The sequence below is a fragment of the Nyctereutes procyonoides genome, unplaced genomic scaffold (assembly GCF_905146905.1).
Source record: "Nyctereutes procyonoides isolate TBG_1078 unplaced genomic scaffold, NYPRO_anot_genome, whole genome shotgun sequence".
Lineage (NCBI taxonomy): Eukaryota > Metazoa > Chordata > Mammalia > Carnivora > Canidae > Nyctereutes > Nyctereutes procyonoides.
This window is the reverse complement of record NW_026575131.1, coordinates 47,933,504-47,949,401: the sequence shown is the minus strand read 5'-3', so window position 1 is coordinate 47,949,401 and position 15,898 is coordinate 47,933,504. Positions and strand designations below refer to the sequence as shown.

Genomic DNA, 15,898 nt, shown 5'->3' with positions numbered 1-15,898 from the left:
TTCCCAGAGTTAGGAGTCTTTATGTTCTGTCTCCATTTCTGATATTTTCCATAGTCTAAAGGCTGGATTAGATCTCAGTTAGACTGATTTGTTAATAATTCTTTATTGACTAAAAATGGGATGTTGTAAATTCATGACATATCAGGAGATACATAGGTCAGTTTGCCCACCATTGATGATATTAAACTTCATTAATTTCAGATGGTGGCTGTCAGATCTCTACATTGCAAATGTACACTTCAGCCTTTGTAATTAGTTGGCAGTCTTGAGGTGATTCTTTGGTGCTATGGTCCCAGCCTGCTCTCCAAAGCCTTTCAGTCAATGCTTTTAGTGGCCACTTACGGGATATTGAAAGAATCATTCTCTTCTAATTCTGTTGTATTTTCTGCATCTATTAGCTGATATTTTAAAGTATCACTATGGATTCATGGATATATTTATTTAAAATATAATCATGTACAGTCATTTTCCTTGATATTCAAATTGATACAGAATTGGTCAGAGGAAACCCACGGAGAGTTTCCTGTAGGTGTAACTGCTCTAGATTTAGATCTTGCCTAGGCTGCATGATGAAGGTGAAATAATATGTTATCCTGAAATACATTTCACAAAATGTGTAGTAGCTGTATACACCTTTTTCCACAACTCAACTTAAAAAACATAAAGATGCAGATTCTAGTCCCAAGCTCTAATTTTGCTCTGATGAAATTTTTTTCTTCACATTTAAATTTTGTGAAATTAGAAATTGGATCTTCTTGATCTGTTCCCAGCACATATTTTTGGAATAAAAAATTAGTAAGTCCTTAGAAATGGAGAGTGAAGTTGAGGCATGCTATACAGAGACCAACTGGTCTACTTTTCTGTAACCAAAGTGTTTTCTGGGATGTAATACTTCCAGCACTAAAACTGGGAATGTCTTGAGCAACTGGGATTAGTTGTTTACACTATATGCAGGTATGTGAATTACTTTCCTCTCTTATGCTATTTTAGGAAAGTCCTATGGGGCAAGTTTTCCTTATTATATATCATCAACCTGAGGAAGAATTTTTGTAGAAGAGGCTTCTAATGAGATATTCGGTAATAGTTCCTGATTATACTGGGAGTAAGATGAGAGTGTTGTATGCACCAGAAAATCCAAGTTTCTAGCAACCGAATGTCAAATATTTCCTGCATACTTTCTCCCACAGTCGTGCCAAGAAGAGTTATTTGTAACAAACATGAAAAAAAGCATTTTTTATATTCTTTGTCCAAAGGATGGCAGCCAGTATTTTCTTCATTTTCTAAGAGACAAGTTCATCAGGTTTAGCTGTTAATTATAATTCTCCTAAGAAGGAAGGTGTAAACATGATTCTATGTTAGAAAGTGCAAGATGGGTACACAGAAAACTACAAAATATTGTCAAGAGAAGCCTAAGAAGAGAAAAGGTTTTTTGTTAACCTGAACATACAAATGCTCAGTATAATTCACATTGCTGGGATTTCCCCTCTGCCGTCTGTGATTCTCTAGCGGGGTTTTGCAGTATTTGTGTATTTGGAAACACTAGGAATGATTGCAGACTTTGAAGAGAAGTCTCCATTCCAGCTTAATACTTATTTCAATTTAATTTTATGACTATAGATACATATTTATTGTTCATCACATACAGGGATGGCATAGAGTGACTTGAGATAATTAATGTGCGGTGACTCTGAGCATCTTGTGTAACAGTGTTACAGATCATTACTTCCTGATTCCTTGGTTGACCACAGCATCTTTTTCTGTTTATGAGTACTCTGTATTTTGTCACTAAGTACAATTAAAAAGGGATTGCACCCATGTCACACAATGTGGGTGCTTTACATTTGTGGGGAAGAGGACAGTCATGTGCAAGGGTCAACATGAGCATATAAATGAATGAAAGTATAAAAAGACCTCCTTTCAAGACAGGGAAGTGCCTTCAGGGTAGTCCAGGTGAAAACCAAGTGTGAGCCATCCTAGGGCATTGACTGCTATATACCCCAGGTTGTCCAGTGAGGTAGGCATGAACTTCCCAAGGGGATTGGTTAGTGCTCTGGGAACACTAAAATCTTACCACACTGTGTTTGGAGGCATTGGACATGGTCCCACTGGAGAGAGTGTACTGCTCAGACTCAGCTTTGGTTTTCCTGACACCTTTGAACCATTTCTTGTATTGCTCTCGTACCTGCAGAGGTAAAGCATGCTTGGGTCAGCTCATTTGAGGGGACGGAAGAGGGGAGGAGTCCCAGGTGGGAGCTGGGCAGTGATACCTGATGGCTGAGGAGGCAGTACACCAGGAAGATGAAGACACCCTGCAGACTGTTGATGATGGTGAATAGGTAAGCCATGATGTGGGCAGCTGGACCCACCTGCAGGACACCCAGGCACCATGTGCAGCCCAGGATGAAGAGCTGAGCTGTGGCTTTAAATGTCAGCATCCTGGGTAGGAAGAGAAAGGAGGCTCATGATGCCTACACAAAGAGCAACACAACCAGAGCTGGTTTCATATCTACTCCATGGATGCTTCTGACTGAGTTGTGATCGACTTTGATCTTTATTGTCAATGGTTCCCTAAAAAGAAACACTATTTGGGTCCAGGATGGCATTTTGACTTGGACTGAGGATTATGGTGACACTACAGAATGCGAGTCTCAAAAAGCTCATGATGTTTCATGAAGACCCCCAATTTTATTCGACCAACATTACCCAGAATGTTCTGTGCACCTGGCTTTAGGCTGGGGTCAGGGCATTCAACAAAGACAAGACTTCTGTTCTTGCAGGTCTTAAAGTCTAGTGGAAACCCAAAAACAAATGATCACTTATACCCTTTGCAAAGTGAGTTACTTCTGCTCAGGTCCAATCTAGGGCTGTTCCTGTCCTCACCCTCCCCATGAATGAGCCAGGACATGCTTTGCCCAGAATAGAGGCCACTGATTCTGTGCAAAGTTGAGGAGAGCAGAGGACATTCCAAAACTCTCAGATGATGTGATATGTGGATGATGAAGCTGAGTTCACTGGGTGCAAGGTAAGGGTAAGGCAGAGGGCAGAGCATGCATGAAGGTATGGGCATGATGGGTTGGAGTGGTTCTGGAAACTGCTATGTGATTTCCTGAATACATTATAAGGGTATGAATGTTCTCAGGACCTTTTTCATAGGGCCATAGTAGCAATCCCTGCTTATCAGAACAAAGCTGGTTCTCTCTGTAGCTGAAGTAGTTTATTGGTGGGGTGTGCACAGATGGAATGTTTTTGGCATGGGTGTCAGTAACAAACCACAGAATCTGAGCTGGTGGCCAAGGAGGGTGGTGGCACCTCTCTCCTCCAGTCCCCTAGGGAGCCCTGTGAAGGGACATCAGAGCCTTGGAGCCAGGAGGATAATGCTCTGTATGGGGGGCGGTGTGTACCTCTGACCCATCCTCACCTTGTGTTCCGGAGGGTGGATACATCTCTGTTGAGTGAAGAGAGATTCTTTTTCACAATCCAAAAGGTCATCAGAAAGAAAGCCAAATTTATCTGCAGAAAACCCACAGATATATTACCTACACTCCACATCTGGCAAAATTTCCTCTTTGCTCACCCAACACCTAACCCAGCAGGGAAGATTTGAGTTTCAAACAGTCCGAGGAAAGCAGACTAAACACCCAGTAGTAACTCAGGCCCATGTCTGTCCCGTAACTTTGATGACCACTTCAAAGCAATTTGCATGGGAATTCCGAATTTTAGTCCTTACAGTGCTATGTCTCAGGAAACACCTTAGTCCTGGTTTTACAGTGGGAATTCCTGCCTCCTGGGAACCTCTCATCATTCCTGGGGCAACTGGAATGATTGCTCATCCTGCCTGTAACCCTCCGGATACACCTGGCCTTTGAATGATCCTCAGCTGGGCAGGTGGGCTGCTCTGATACCATGCACTACTCACGGAGAAGATGGTGCAGATGGGGCCAAGGAAGGTCCATATAAATCCCTTGTCTGTGTGGAGCCAGCACCTAAGAGAGATGGAAAGAGATTCAAGAAAATATGGGCCTTGTGGATAAAGGATTAATAAATAAACATCTCCCTCACCTTCTAGTGTTTCCTCCTGCTTCATTCATTATTTTATTATTGCTTTTTTTTTGGTTAAAACATTTAACATACCCTCCTAGCAAACTTTAAGTATATAATACACTATTGTTAATGATATGCACTATGTGCTATAGATCTAAACTTATTTATTTTTGCAGAACTACAACTTTGTATATGCCTTTGATGGTGGCAATGGTGGTCATGGTATTAGCCCCAAACTCATCAGGTTGTGTACATTTAATTACATACATCATTTTACATGTCAATCACACCTTACTAAAGTGGTCTTTTAAAAAAATGAGTTCCTTTCAAAAAGCTCTTCTATGTCTTGACTCCCAGGTATGCTGGCAGAAATAAATATAATTTTTAAAAAGAAAATAAAGGTATTGATCAACAAATTATGTTTTTTTTTTTTTTTTTTTTTACAAATATTGAGTGTCTCCTCTATGTTAGGATCTGTGCTTGGCTCTGAAGACCCAGTTGGATTAGGATAGAGTGGTCTCAGTCCTCAGGGGGACATCAGTGATGTGGGAGGATCAACAATTAGCCCTTAGATAAAAACAAAATGATTAGTTTTATGATCAGGCATGAGGAGCTCAGACACCTGCACCCCAATGTTTATAGCAGCAATGTCCACAATAGCCAAACTGTGGAAGGAGCCTCGGTGTCCATTGAAAGATGAATGGATAAAGAAGATGTGGTCTATGTATACAATGGAATATTCCTTAGCCATTAGAAACGATGAATACCCACCATTTGCTTTGACGTGGATGGAACTGGAGGGTATTATGCTGAGTGAAATAAGTCAATCGGAGAAGGACAAACATTATATGTTCTTATTCATTTGGGGAATATAAATAATAGTGAAAGGGAATAGAAGGGAAGGGAGAAGAAATGGGTAGGAAATATCAGAAAGGGAGACAGAACATGAAGACTCCTAACTCTGGGAACCGAACTAGGGGTGGTGGAAGAGGAGGAGGGCGGGGTGTGGGGGTGACTGGGTGACGGACACTGAGGTAGGCACTTGACGGGATGAGCACTGGGTGTTATTCTGTATGTTGGCAAATTGAACACCAATAAAAAATAAATTTATAAAAAAATAAAATAAAATACTGTGTCTAACATGCAAAAAAAAAAAAGTATGAGGAGCTATGAGGACATGTAGTGGGATCCATAACTTGGTCCAGAGTATAGGAAATCCAGATACTTGGGAAGGGTTTCCCTGAAAGAACTGATTTGTATTTATGCTGAGGTATGAGGGATGAGTAGGTGTACAGACAAGGTGAAAATTTTGGACCATGGAAGAGATGAGTAAAAACACATAAATGAAACAACACAGTGAGCCTGCCCCAGTGGTAAGGCTCATGAGCACTACATACATTATTCCTCTTGAGGACACAGGTACTCACATGCCCACAGGTCAGACATCTCAAGACCACTCTGAGAGCAATGACAGAGTTGGACTTCAGCCCCAGAGAGGGGAGCTGTGAGTAAGGTGGGAGGTGTGAGGGCCAGGGAGAGGGTCAAACGGACCCAGCAAGAAGCAATCAAAGTGAAGCTTTGAAGGGAGGCGTTGGCAAATTGCAGCCTGTGGGCCAGGGTGGTTACCACCTGCTGTTGTAAGCGGGTTTTACTGAAACACAGAGTCCTTCCCTCCTGGATTGTCTGTGACTGTTTCTGTGCTCGGATGACAGAGCTGAGTAGTTGCAGCAAAGACCAGAGGGCCCACAAAGCTAGAAGTCTTGATTATTTGGCTCTTTATGGAAAAGTTCCCTGACCTTTATGCTCAACTCTCTAGGGAGGCTAGCTGGCCAGGGCTTGCTGATGCAGCTGAGTACTCATGTCATCAGGATAGGTGTGTGTTGTGAGTGCCAGACGCATGTGACCAACTCTGCCATCAACCAGCTGTGTGACCTTGGCCATGTTAGTGAATCTCCTTGTATCTCAGTTCCTCATATGTATAATGGCTTGATACTAGTTTCTGCTTCATAGGTTGTGGGGGATGATTTGAGCTGACACACAAAACAGTGATTGTATATCAGAAGTTGTTTCTAGATCTTAGCTGTGGTCAGTTACTTCATCATGCAAATGACCCTCTGTTTCTTTTAAAATTAGAAGAGAGGACAGCTGGGGTGCCCAGGTGGTTCAGCGGTTTAGCGCCGCCTTCATCCCAGGGCGTGATCCTGGAGACCGGGGATCAAGTCCCACGATCCCCATGTCAGGTTCCCTGCATGGAGCCCGCTTCTCCCTCTGGCTGTGTCTCTGCTTCTCTCTCTCTCTCTCTCCCTCCCTCCCTCTCTCTCTCTGTGTCTCTCATGAATAAATAAATAAAATCTTAAAAAAAATTAGAAGAGAGTTTACACAAATCAATGCCATCTATTCATTTCAGTTTTACTTTCTGGAGGATAAAACTGCCCCTCAATCAATGCAATGAATACTATATTAACATATATTTACTAATACATATAAAGCTATTTATATTATAGACTGTATTCATTAATATAAAATAGCTATTAATATAATATACACTTAATATTTATTTATTTATTTTTTTGTCTTTAATATAATCCCTTTTATTTCAGCCTTTCTGCTTACTTCTCTGACCAATTCCAGTTTTTTTTTTTCAACTCTAGAATATATGTAAAGCCATTCAAAATTGTTAACTAGTGCCCCTGTGGGCAACAATTTACCAACTAGAGTACAATCTTTCTGGAATGTTCCTTCTATATTTAAAATAATGAAATCTAAAAGATTAAAAACCATCACCTCATTTATCTTAAGTAAAGATTAATTTGTAATCATTAGGGATCCCTGGGTGGCGCAGCGGTTTGGCGCCTGCCTTTGGCCCAGGGCGCGATCCTGAAGACCCAGGATCGAATCCCACGTCGGGCTCCTGGTGCATGGAGCCTGCTTCTCCCTCTGCCTGTGTCTCTGCCTCTCTCTCTCTCTCTCTCTCTGTGACTATCATAAATAAATAAAAATTTTAAAAAAAATTGTAATCATTAAACACCATTAATGTTATATTAATGCACAGCTATTAACATAATGCACAATATTATTTAAATAGATAATTATTAACATACTTTATAATAAACATTTAAAATAATTACATCCTAATGACTGAAAAACAATTATTTCAGTGAACACAATCTTTCACCAGGTAGATGTTTTTGGAGTAGTCATTGACCTTTTCTCTGCTTATCATGATCTGATGGAATTAAATCATTATTGGTTCTATGATGGCCATGGTCATGCTGGAGAAGAGGACAGTGGAAATTTGCACGTACCGGGTGGGTGTTCCATAAAGGTGAGGCCTGGATGCAGCAGAAATGGCCACAATTACAGCCGGGACTCCGTAGCCCACAGGGAACATGAGCTTCTTCATAAGCACGCTCACACTGGAGTAGTTGATCACTTTCAGGTTGCGTGCAGTGAGGAAGAGGTGTAGAGCCTCCAGCAGCATCCAGGTGAAGGAGGCCAGGTAGAGATAGTGTAAGGCACCCGCAATGATAGAGCACAGCACCTGGGGGAGGAGAAAGGTGCCACCAGGAGTGATTGTCAGAGAGGAGGGTGGCCCCAGGACCTGTTCCATACCTTGCATTGGAGAGAATGCTCATATATATGATGGAGTTGTCAGGAGAGGATTTGTCTTCTAGTTCGTTAGTCAATGTGGAATAGGCTATTTACCCTTCAAAATATCCCTGGGACCCAATATTATTTATTTTATTAAGATATCAATGCAGCACAGCTCCATGAACTGAGCATCCTCTGGGGCAGGGCAGGGGCTCCTTTGAGACTGTGTCAATACCTTGATCTTGGTCTGGTCAATGGTGATGAGGAAGAGCAGGTGGGCCAGGAAGAGGCAGATCGAGAGCTGCAGGTGGAGGGAGGTGCTGGTGTTCTGGATTGCTTTGCACAGCAGGAAGGTGAGGGCTGCCAGGAGGAGACACAGCAGAGAGGTGCCCAGCCCCATGTAGGTGATCACAGCCAGCACGGGATCATCCTCCTGGGATCCAGCCAAGAGAAGCAAAGACATCACAGTCACATTTTCCTGGTCTGGGGTAATGACTCTTCCATTTAAATTTTTTTTGTTTGTTTTTATTTTTGTTGTAGGCAAATCAAGAAAGAAGGAGGCAGGTAAGTTTATGTTTTTGGGTAAGTTCCTCCAGGATCAGAATGCTAGAATTTTATGGAAATCTGAACTGATTAACTCAGTCCTTGGAAGTGAGGAGTAAGAGAGTCCTTACTTAAGACAAAGCTCTGGAATCCCCAATGGTTTATTTTACTTTACAGATCACCTAAGTAAGTCTTTGCTTGTAATCCAGAGGAAGTAACCAGTTCACGTGGCCAGGGGAGCAGGCAAACATAACTCCTAACCCACTTGCACTCACTGGCTTTCCTGGCCCCATTGGACCTCTGCTACCACGGAATCTTTCTTTTAAGGCCCCAGAGAGCCCCTGTCTATAGCCTTCCTGTCCTGAAGATCCCTGTGATAAGCAGAATTTTAATTTGGCAATGATAGAATGTGTACACACAGTTTCTTCAGTTAAAGCCATTTGAGGTGCTGCTGTGAAAGGATTTTGGAGCTGTAATTCTGGTCCTGTGTCTCTAAGAGAGGGAGTCTATTGTGGGTGGGCCTGGCCTAATCATGTTAGCTCTTAAAAGCTCTGGGCACTCTGAGAGAAGATTCAAAGTTTGAGTGTTTGCGGTGAGAGGGCTCCTCCTGCTGGCCTCTGGTTAAAAATGGCAATACACTGTGTAAGAGCCCATGACAGAAGGAAGGGAGGTAGCCCCTAGGAGCTGAGCAAGGTCCCCTGCTCACAGTTTGCTAGAAAGTGGAACCCCAGTCTTACAACTGCAAGGAACTGAAACCTGCCAGCAACCAGGGAGCTCACAGGAGGACCCTGAGCCTCAGAGGAGGATGCAGCTCTGGCTGATTTCAGACTTGTAAGACCCTGAACAGCAACTGAGCCACACCATGACTGACTGCTGCTCTGAAGAAACCACAAGATATAAACATTTGTTTTTTTTTTTAAAGTAATAGACATGAGGTGCAGCCCCTTTCAGGGCTCTCACCTGCACATCGTAGTGGGCCATGAGGACGGCAAAGCTGCTGAGGTGGGTGCACTGGCAGGTGGTGCTGGTATCTCTACTGTTCACCATTGTGCAGCCTCTGGTGGACCAATGACCAGATCCATCCTGACTGTGCTCCCAGAAGACACAGAACACCTTTTGTGTTGGCCCAGGGGTCATTGACTGTAGGAAAAACATAGGTGGGAGTTGGTGGTTCTGGTGCTCAGAAATGCTTATCCAAAGCTGGCTTGCAAAGGGCTTTCCTGGGGGAATGATGCACTCATGGGGGACCTCCCGCAGAACCTCAAGGCTGAGTTAGGCAGTGAGGCTGTGCCCAGGACCCAGGCTCTTCCACATCCACAGCCCCATGCCATCAGCACTCACATGGTGGGAGAAGATGAAAGTGACGGGGGAACTGAGATTCTGGGTGACCTTGTTGCTCATAAATGCAGAGATGACATCTGAGAGCAGGACAGGGGAGGCTTCTTGCAGCGAGATCTTGTGTGCCCCATGCAGAACTGCCTGCTTCTCAGGCTCCACAACCAGAGGGGCTTCAGCCAGCAACTTTCCCATCCCCGGAGTGGAGATGAGGCCCACCACAGAAGGGCCTGCAGGACGAGACCGATGTTGATATCTTGCGGTGCACAATGAACCCCGTCCTCTTCAGATGGACTCTTTGTGGTCCCACTAAAGCCCCCTTTCCCTTTAATCTTCAGTTCCCTGTTTGTCACATCCTTTGGCATCTTGTGAGCTTCCTCCCATCTCGGCCATTACCTGAGTCACCAGAATCATGCACCGCATCCCAGTTCAACATCATCTTCACCTGATTCTGACTCAAGATGACATTTCTGTCTCCTTGCTCCCACAGTTTCAGGGACAGGTCTGTATGATGTCAGAGTTATATAGGGGAGTAGGTTAGTATTTGTGGCTGTAGTGGTTGGTATAATATCATTTTATGTGTGTATATAGATATGTTTTTATAAAAATATTTAATACATTACATAAATCTATAATATAGATACTGTATATATAATATAAAAATACACAAAACCATATAATATATAATATGATGTTGAATATTACATATTGTATAATTTATGGAATGCATACATAAGTATAATATAGCATATGCATATTTTAGATATCATATGTAATTTTAATATTTTATTTAAATTCAACTTGCCAAACATTGTATGGTCTCATTCATTTGGGGAATATAAAAAATAGTGAAAGGGAATAAAGGGGAAAGGAGAAAAAATGAGTGGGAAATATCAGAAAGGGAGACAGAACATGAAAGACTCCTAACTCTGGGAAATGAACTAGGGGTGGTGGAAGGGGAGGTGGGTGGGGGGTGGGGGTGACTGGGTGACGGGCACTGAGGAGGGCACTTGACGGGATGAGCACTGGGTGTTATTCTGTATGTTGGCAAATTGAACACCAATAAAAAATAAATTTATAAAAAAATAGTGAAAGGGAATAAAGGGGAAAAGGGAGAAAATGAGTGAAAATATCAGTGAGGGTGACAAAACATGAGAGACACCTAGCTCTGGGAAATGAACAAGAGGTGGTTAAAGGGGAGGTGGGTGGAGGTTTGGGGGGACTAGATGACGGGCACTGAGGGGGGCACTTGACGGGATGAGCACTGGGTGTTATGCTATATGTTGGCAAATTGAACTCCAATAAAAAAATCACAAGAAAATAAAACTATAAACCAATCTGTTATGAACATAGATGCCAAAATCATCAATAAAATATGAGGAATAATTTTATGCAAGATTGCTCAAGACTTGTACATAGAAAACTGTAAACCATGTTCATGGGTGGAAGATTCATTATTATTATGGCAGTAGTGCTCTCAGAGACGTACAGATTCAATGCAGTCTCTAGTAGGATTCCAAAATAGTTTTAATTATTTAATTTTTCAGAAATGAAAAAGCTCATCCTAATCTTCACAGGGCATTGCAAGTGGGCCAAATACTGAAAACTATCTTGAAAATGAAAAACAAAATTGGAGTACTTACACCTAATTTCAAAACTGATTACTAACCTACAGTAATCAGAACAGTAGGGCACTGACAAAAGAGAGTCAGACAGACCAGTAAAATAGAATTGAAAGTCCAGAAACAAACCCATACATCTCTGGTTCATTAATTTCCAACAACTGGTGCCAAGACCCTTCAGTGGAAAAAGAGAAGTCTCTCAACAAAAACTGGCACAACAAGTCCTGGCACATCTGGCTATCCACACACAAAAAAGGAAGCTGGAAAAATTAATTCAAAATAAGTCAAAGACTTACATTTAATTTTTTAAAAATTTATTTCATTTTTTAAAATTTAAATTCAATTTAATTAATATATAGTGTGTTATATGTTTCAGAGGTAGAATTTAGTGATTCATCAGTTGCATATAGCACCCAGTGCCCATTACATCAAGTATCCTCCTTAATGCCTATCATCCAGTTACCCCATCCCCTACTGCCCCTTCCTTCCAGCAACCCTCAGTTTGTTTCCTATAGTTAAGTGTCTCTTATGGTTTGTCTCCCTTCCTGATTTTATCTTATTTTATTTTTCCTACCCTTTGCCTAAGTTCATTTGTTTTCTTTCTTACATTCCACATATGAGTGAAATCATAAGATATTTTTCTTTCTCTGACTTATTTCACTTAGCATAATACCCTCTAGTTCCATCCATGTTGTTACAAATGGCAAGATTTCATTCTTTTTGATGGCCGAGTAATATTCATTGCATACATATATATATATGTATACATATATATACAAACCACATTTATATAATATAATATATATAACATATATATATACAAAACACATTCTCTTCATCCATTCATCTGAAAGACCTACATTTATGAGCTAAAACTAGAACACTTCGGAGAAAACACAGGTGTAAATCTTCATGGCCTTGGATTTGGCAATGGATTCTTAGGTATGACACCAAATATCCATTTAGCAAAAGAAAAAAAAACAGAGAAAATGAATTTCATCACAATGGAAGCATCTATTCATTAAAGTGAAAGACCATGGAGAAAGTGCAAAGACAATCTATGGAGTGGGAGAAAAAATTAGTGGATCATATGTGTCATAGAGAGCACCCCTGAACTCCAATGTCCATAGCAGCAATGTCCACAATAGCCAAACTGTGGAAGGAGCCATGATGTCTTTCAATAGATGAATGGATAAAGAAGATGTGGCATATATATATACAAGGGAATAATACCCAGTCATCAGAGAGGATGAATACCTACCATTTACATTGACATGGATGGCACTGGAGGGTATTATGCTGAGTGAAAGACGTCACTTGGAGAAAGACAGTTATCATATGATTTCACTCATATGTAGAATATAAGAAATAGTGAAAGGGACCATAAGAGAGAGGAGAGAAACTGAGTGGGGAAAAATCAGAGAGGAAGACAAACCATGAGAGACTCCTAACTCTGGGAAACAATTAAGAGGTTGCAGGAGGGGAGGTGGGTGAGGGGGGTAGGGTAAATGGGTGGCAGGCATTAAGGAGGGCACATGATGAGATGAGCACTAGGTGTTATACTATATGTTGGCAAATTGAATTTAAATAAAATATAAAAAAAATAAGAGTCTACTATCAGAATACATAAAGAACTCTTACAGCTCAACAACGAAAAGCCAAATGAATTAAAACATAGTCAAAGGACTTGCATAGACATTTCTCCAAAAAAGTTACACATATTTTCAACAATTTACAGAAAAAGATGCAAAACATCATTAATCATCAGAGAAATGCAAATCAAAACCATGAGATATCCCCTGACATATACTGAAAAGACTACAGGAAAACAAACAAACAAAAAACAAAAAACAAAAAAAAACCAAGCAAAAACAAAAAAAGGAAAGTACCAAGTGTTGCTGAAGGTGTAGAAATTGGAGCCCATTGCTGGTGGGGATGGAAAACAATTTGGAGGTTCTCAAAATGTTGAACATAGAATTACCCTATAACTCACAAACTCCAATGCTAATTGTGTAGCCCCAAAGAACTGAAAACAGTTATTCAGCCAAAAAACATGAACCCATATTCATAGTAGCACTATTCACAATAGTTGAAAAGTGGCAACAAACTAAATGTTCATCAGTGCATGGAGGGCTGAACAGGTGCTGTATCCGTATGCAATGGAATATTATTCAGCCATAAGAAAGAATGAAACACTGATAGAATCTACATCATGGATGAACCTTGAAAACATTATAATAGGTAAAAGAAGCCACACTATGAAGCAACATAGTGTATGATTCTCTCTATATGAAATGTCCAGAACAGGCATAGAAAACAGACCAGTGGTGGCCAGGGATTGAGGGAGGGCAGAAATGAGGAATGACTCCTGAAGGAGGCACAGTGTTGACTTCAGGGCTGATGAATATATTTTAGAAGTACAGGCGATGATTACAACTTTGTAGTGTACTAAATGCCACTGAATTTGGGCACCTGGGTGGCTCAGTTGGTTGAGCATCTGACTCTTGATTTCAGCTCAGGTCATGATCTCAGTGTCATGGGAGAGAGCCTTGCATCAGGCTCCTTCTCGACTTGGAGTCTGCTTGAGGATTTTCTTCTCTCTCTGTCCCTCCCCACTGCTCTTGCCTTCTCTCTCCCTCTAAAATAAATAAATAAATCTTAAAAAAAATAAATGCCACTGAATTGCACACTTTGTTTAAAATGGAGAATTTGAGGGAGGGGCAAGATGGCGGAAGAGCAGGGTCCCCAAGTCACCTGTCCCCACCAAGTTACCTAGATAACCTTCAAACCATCCTGAAAATCTACGAATTCAGCCTGAGATGTAAAGAGAGACCAGCTGGAATGCTACAGTGAGAAGAGTTCGCGCTTCTATCAAGGTAGGAAGACGGGGAAAAAGAAATAAAGGAACAAAAGGCCTCCGAGGGGGAGGGGCCCCGCGAGGAGCCGGGCTGAGGCCGGGGCGAGTGTCCCCAGGACAGGAGAGCCCCGTCCCGGAGGAGCAGGAGCTGCACCAACCTTCCCGGGGGAAAGGGGCTCGCAGGGAGTTGGAGCAGGACCCAGGAGAGCGGGGATGCCCTCAGGCTCCCTGGGACACTAACAGACACCTGCGCCCCGGGAGAGCGCCCCGAGCTCCCTAAGGGCTGCAGCGCGCACGGCGGGACCACCGGAGCAGCTCGGAGGGGCTCGGGCGGCGGCTCCGCGGAGGGGGCTGCGGGGCGGGAGCGCGAATCCACCAGCGCAGGCCCCGGAGCACAGGGCGCCGGGACACAGCCCAGGATCCGGCCTCCCCCGGGACAGGCAGAGGCCGGGAGGGCCCAGGACAGCGAGGACGCTCCTGCCCCGAGCTGAGCAGATCAGCGGCCCCGCCCCGGAGCCTCCAGGCCCTGCGGACGGAGAACCGAGAGCCCCGAGCCCCGTAGTTCCTGCGGAGGCTGAATCCAGGCTTCCAGAGTTGCCATAGCAACTGCTGCTGTTCCTCCCTGGGTCCCACGGGGTAAACAACCCCCGCTGAGCCCTGCAGCAGGCAGGGGCAGAGCAGCTCCCCCAAGTGCTGACACCTGAAAATCAGCACAGCAGGCCCCTCCCCCAGAAGACCAGCTAGACGGACCAGTGATACTCCCCCGTGTTCCAATACAACTTGTTTTTGGCCACTCTGCACTGAGCAAAATGACTAGAAGGAAAACCTCACCTCAAAAGAAAGAATCAGAAACAGCCCTCTCTCCCACAGAGTTACAAAATCTGGATTACACTTCAATGTCAGAAAGCCAATTCAGAAGCACCATTATACAGCTACTGGTGGCTCTAGAAAAAAGCATTAAGGCCTCACGAGACTTCATGACTGCAGAATTTAGATCCAATCAGGCAGAAATTAAAAATCAATTGAATGAGATGCAATCCAAACTAGAAGTCCTAACGACGAGGGTTAACGAGGTGGAAGAACGAGTGAGTGACATAGAAGACAAGTTAATGGCAAAGAGGGAAACTGAGGAAAAAAGAGATAAACAATTAAAGAACCATGAAGACAGATTAAGGGAAATGAACGACACTCTAAGGAAGAAAAACCTACGTTTAATTGGGGTTCCCGAGGGCGCCGAAAGGGCCAGAGGGCCAGAATATGTATTTGAACAAATCCTAGCTGAAAACTTTCCCAATCTGGGAAGGGAAACAGGCATTCAGATCCAGGAAATAGAGAGATCCCCCCCTAAAATCAATAAAAACCGTTCAACACCTCGACATCTAATAGTGAAGCTTGCAAATTCCAAAGATAAAGAGAAGATCCTTAAAGCAGCAAGAGACAAGAAGTCCCTGACTTTCATGGGGAGGAATATTAGGGTAACAGCAGACCTCTCCACAGAGACCTGGCAGGCCAGAAAGGGCTGGCAGGATATATTCAGGGTCCTAAATGAGAAGAACATGCAACCAAGAATACTTTATCCAGCAAGGCTCTCATTCAAAATGGAAGGAGAGATAAAGAGCTTCCAAGACAGGCAGGAACTGAAAGAATATGTGACCTCCAAACCAGCTCTGCAAGAAATTTTAAGGGGGACTCTTAAAACTCCCCTTTAAGAAGAAGTTCAAGTAACTCTGAACGTGAATGGGCTTAATGACCCCATCAAAAGGCGCAGAGTTTCAGACTGGATAAAAAAACAGGACCCATCTATTTGCTGTCTACAAGAGACTCATTTTAGACAGAAGGACACCTACAACCTGAAAATAAAAGGTTGGAGAACCATTTACCATTCAAATGGTTCTCAAAATATACCCTA

The 15,898-nt window shown here is 42.8% G+C and overlaps 1 protein-coding gene across 1 annotated transcript in view; it reads right to left on the bottom strand.

Annotated features, from left to right (window-relative positions):
* Positions 1 to 15,898, bottom strand: part of LOC129521282 (adhesion G protein-coupled receptor E2-like) — a 35,809-nt gene continuing 19,911 nt past the window's right edge. The window contains exons 11-20 of the mRNA XM_055342573.1: positions 9,907 to 10,014; positions 9,517 to 9,740; positions 9,136 to 9,315; positions 7,868 to 8,065; positions 7,347 to 7,582; positions 3,917 to 3,983; positions 3,419 to 3,510; positions 2,268 to 2,436; positions 2,072 to 2,182; positions 1 to 1,324 (exon numbers count right to left, since the gene is read on the bottom strand). Coding sequence (XP_055198548.1) covers positions 1,310 to 1,324; positions 2,072 to 2,182; positions 2,268 to 2,436; positions 3,419 to 3,510; positions 3,917 to 3,983; positions 7,347 to 7,582; positions 7,868 to 8,065; positions 9,136 to 9,315; positions 9,517 to 9,740; positions 9,907 to 10,014 — 1,400 coding nt within the window. The 3' untranslated portion in view covers positions 1 to 1,309. The remainder of the gene's footprint in view (positions 1,325 to 2,071; positions 2,183 to 2,267; positions 2,437 to 3,418; positions 3,511 to 3,916; positions 3,984 to 7,346; positions 7,583 to 7,867; positions 8,066 to 9,135; positions 9,316 to 9,516; positions 9,741 to 9,906; positions 10,015 to 15,898) is intronic.